Here is a 2,500-nt window from a genome sequence, read left to right on the forward strand (position 1 = left end):
CTTCCACTTCGTCCTTTATCAGGGACGCTTCTCCCCGCGCCTCTCCCCCATCATCTGCCCCAAATCCGTCGACTGCGCTATTCCTCGACTAATCCCCCCTCTCCCCTCTCCCCTTCTCCCCCTCTTTCCGCCGTGGGCGTGACAGGTGGTGGGCGCGTGTTGGGGCCACGGGCGGCTGGTGGACCCCCCCTCGCGGGCGTCTGCCTGGAGATTCGGCTATGATGTGCCCATCGACTACAATGACAACGAGGGCTTCTGCGGGGGCTTCGCGGTGAGTGATGAGGCCGTGTGTTGAACATGCTCGCTGACGAAGGTCTGCTGACGGTGCCGGCTCTTGATTAATACGAATACTAATTTATGCACCAGAGGCACATTGATAAACATAACGCCAGTGACAATGCTAATTTCAGTTATTAAATATCAACTGAAACCAAACAATAACATTCGTAATAGCAAAACCAAAGCAGAGCTTACATGATTCGCTCCCGCAGCACCAGTACGAGAACCAGAGCGGGCGCTGCGGCATCTGCGGCGACGCGTGGGACGAGAACCCGCGGCCGCACGAGGCCGGCGGGAAGTACGCCACCGGGACGATCGTGCGCACGTACGCGGAGGGCAAGCCGATCACCGTTCGCGTCGAAATCACCAGCAACCACCGCGGCCACTTCGAGTTCCGCATCTGCCCCAACAACAACCCCAGCGTCGAGGCGTCGCAGACCTGGCCTCCGGGCTAGTACTGTGGTAACGTGTCGGCCTCTCATCCGAGGGGTCGGCGGTTCGCGCCCCGCCCAGGCGCGAGAAGTTGCAATTGTCGCCTGGAGGTTACTGCTGTGACTGGGCACCACGGCGGGTAAGGACTAAGACGAGTCAGCACCAGCTGACACACGTTAGCGAGTCGGCATTAGTCGACACAGGCCGGGCTCCCCTCATAGGCATAGCCCGGGCGAAGCTCAGCTTCGCATATCGGACTTATCCTTATCGCAGACCTGCCTCAACGCGTGAGTCTCATCTTGGCGTTTCGCTTTTGTTTTACATGTCTTTATAGTTTAATTTACTAATCTATTTGGATAATGTTTTCATTTCGTTCTTACAGAGGATTATAAAACGTCTTTGATCCTAATTGATCTTCTCTAGGGTGTTACGTTGTTTGTGACATTAGATTTAAGTATTGTTCTTATAACGTCTTTTCAACAGGCAATGTATCGTGTTTCCATCCCATACGATTATCTATGTATCACCAGTTAAAGTACAACTTAAAAAAAAATCAAGGAAATATAAAAACATGTGAAATATACATTATGCAGTATAGTTAATAGAATTGTGATGAGCTGAATTTTCAGTTTAATCAGTAGTAGTCAAGGTTTGCAGCGAGTCCATTAAATTCTAAGTGAAAACGCACATCTGCAAGTAATCTTAGCAGACTGAATTTCCCTCGCTGACGGCTGAGACTCTACGGTCAGTCAACATTAAATTTCACGTTTTGACCTCAGCGATTTCCTGTATTTTCTGTAAGCAGTTTGTTGTGTTCATTCCCCTAAGAAAAACAGGGCTAAGGACAGAAACAGCAAAAGCTAGTGCTTTGCTCCTAGCCGCCGTGATATGCTGTAGAAGGTACTTGCCAGAAAAGGCCATTTGATGGAAATGTGGCTATTCCTGGCCGCGCCTTGGCCCATGTTCTTCAAAAGATGATGATGAAGCTCAGCCTCAGCATTTTCCGTGATTGTTGGATTACATCACCAACTACACGATCTGCGATGCACAGGAACACGGCTGTACGCATCTATGTTCCATGGGCGATAAACCTCATGATGTAAACGCAGCCTTGGTATGGAGATGTTCCAGAAGTTCCTAATAAAGGGCCTGTTATACTAGTTGCAGATAACACGTTCCTTTATCATTTAACGTGAACTCCTTTACCTCACCACTACACACGTGCAGTATGGAATGTTGCGTCATTTCTTATCTCATCTCTCAGAATAATTGTAATATTATATGTTTTCTACATTTTATCCAAGACCTCAAATCTGTCAGTATTAAGTATATTCATTCAGTAACATGTATTGAGACTATACACAGTGTAATTGCCTCAAAATCTCACACTGATCTTACATGTCTTCATCTTCCCAAAACGCACAAAGAACAGCAAAACTAAGTGAATTGAACTAAATAATTTATGTACTAGACACATCATACGTAGCTACGCAAAGAATATTCAAAGTAACACACATCTGTAACCTCCCCTCCCCCACAAAAAAGGTAAAACATAAAAAGATAAAACAACCATAATCAACACCAAATCACGTTCAAATTTATGTGCTTACTCTGCCCCGCTGTCCCCAGGCACCCTCTGTTCAAGGCCGACGGATCTGGCTTCGAGCATCAGATCAGCACCAACAACGGAGAGCATGCGGTGCAGCTGCAGTTGCCCCCGGGCCTTACGTGCACCCAGTGTGTCATGCAGGTACGGCAGGGCGTCGCCGTCCTATCCGGCTATAAAGAT

At 48.0% G+C, this 2,500-nt stretch overlaps 2 protein-coding genes across 2 annotated transcripts in view; both read left to right on the plus strand.

Annotated features, from left to right (window-relative positions):
- Positions 1–2,500, plus strand: part of LOC125031895 — a 28,991-nt gene that overhangs the window by 5,715 nt on the left and 20,776 nt on the right. The gene's annotated exons all lie outside the window — the stretch shown is intronic.
- Positions 904–2,500, plus strand: part of LOC125031896 — a 4,210-nt gene continuing 2,613 nt past the window's right edge. Inside the window, exon 1 of the mRNA XM_047622893.1 lies at positions 904–2,461. Within this exon, the coding sequence (XP_047478849.1) occupies positions 2,312–2,461 (150 nt within the window). The 5' untranslated portion in view covers positions 904–2,311. The remainder of the gene's footprint in view (positions 2,462–2,500) is intronic.

This window comes from Penaeus chinensis, chromosome 13 (genome assembly GCF_019202785.1).
Source record: "Penaeus chinensis breed Huanghai No. 1 chromosome 13, ASM1920278v2, whole genome shotgun sequence".
In the NCBI taxonomy this organism is placed as follows: domain Eukaryota; kingdom Metazoa; phylum Arthropoda; class Malacostraca; order Decapoda; family Penaeidae; genus Penaeus; species Penaeus chinensis.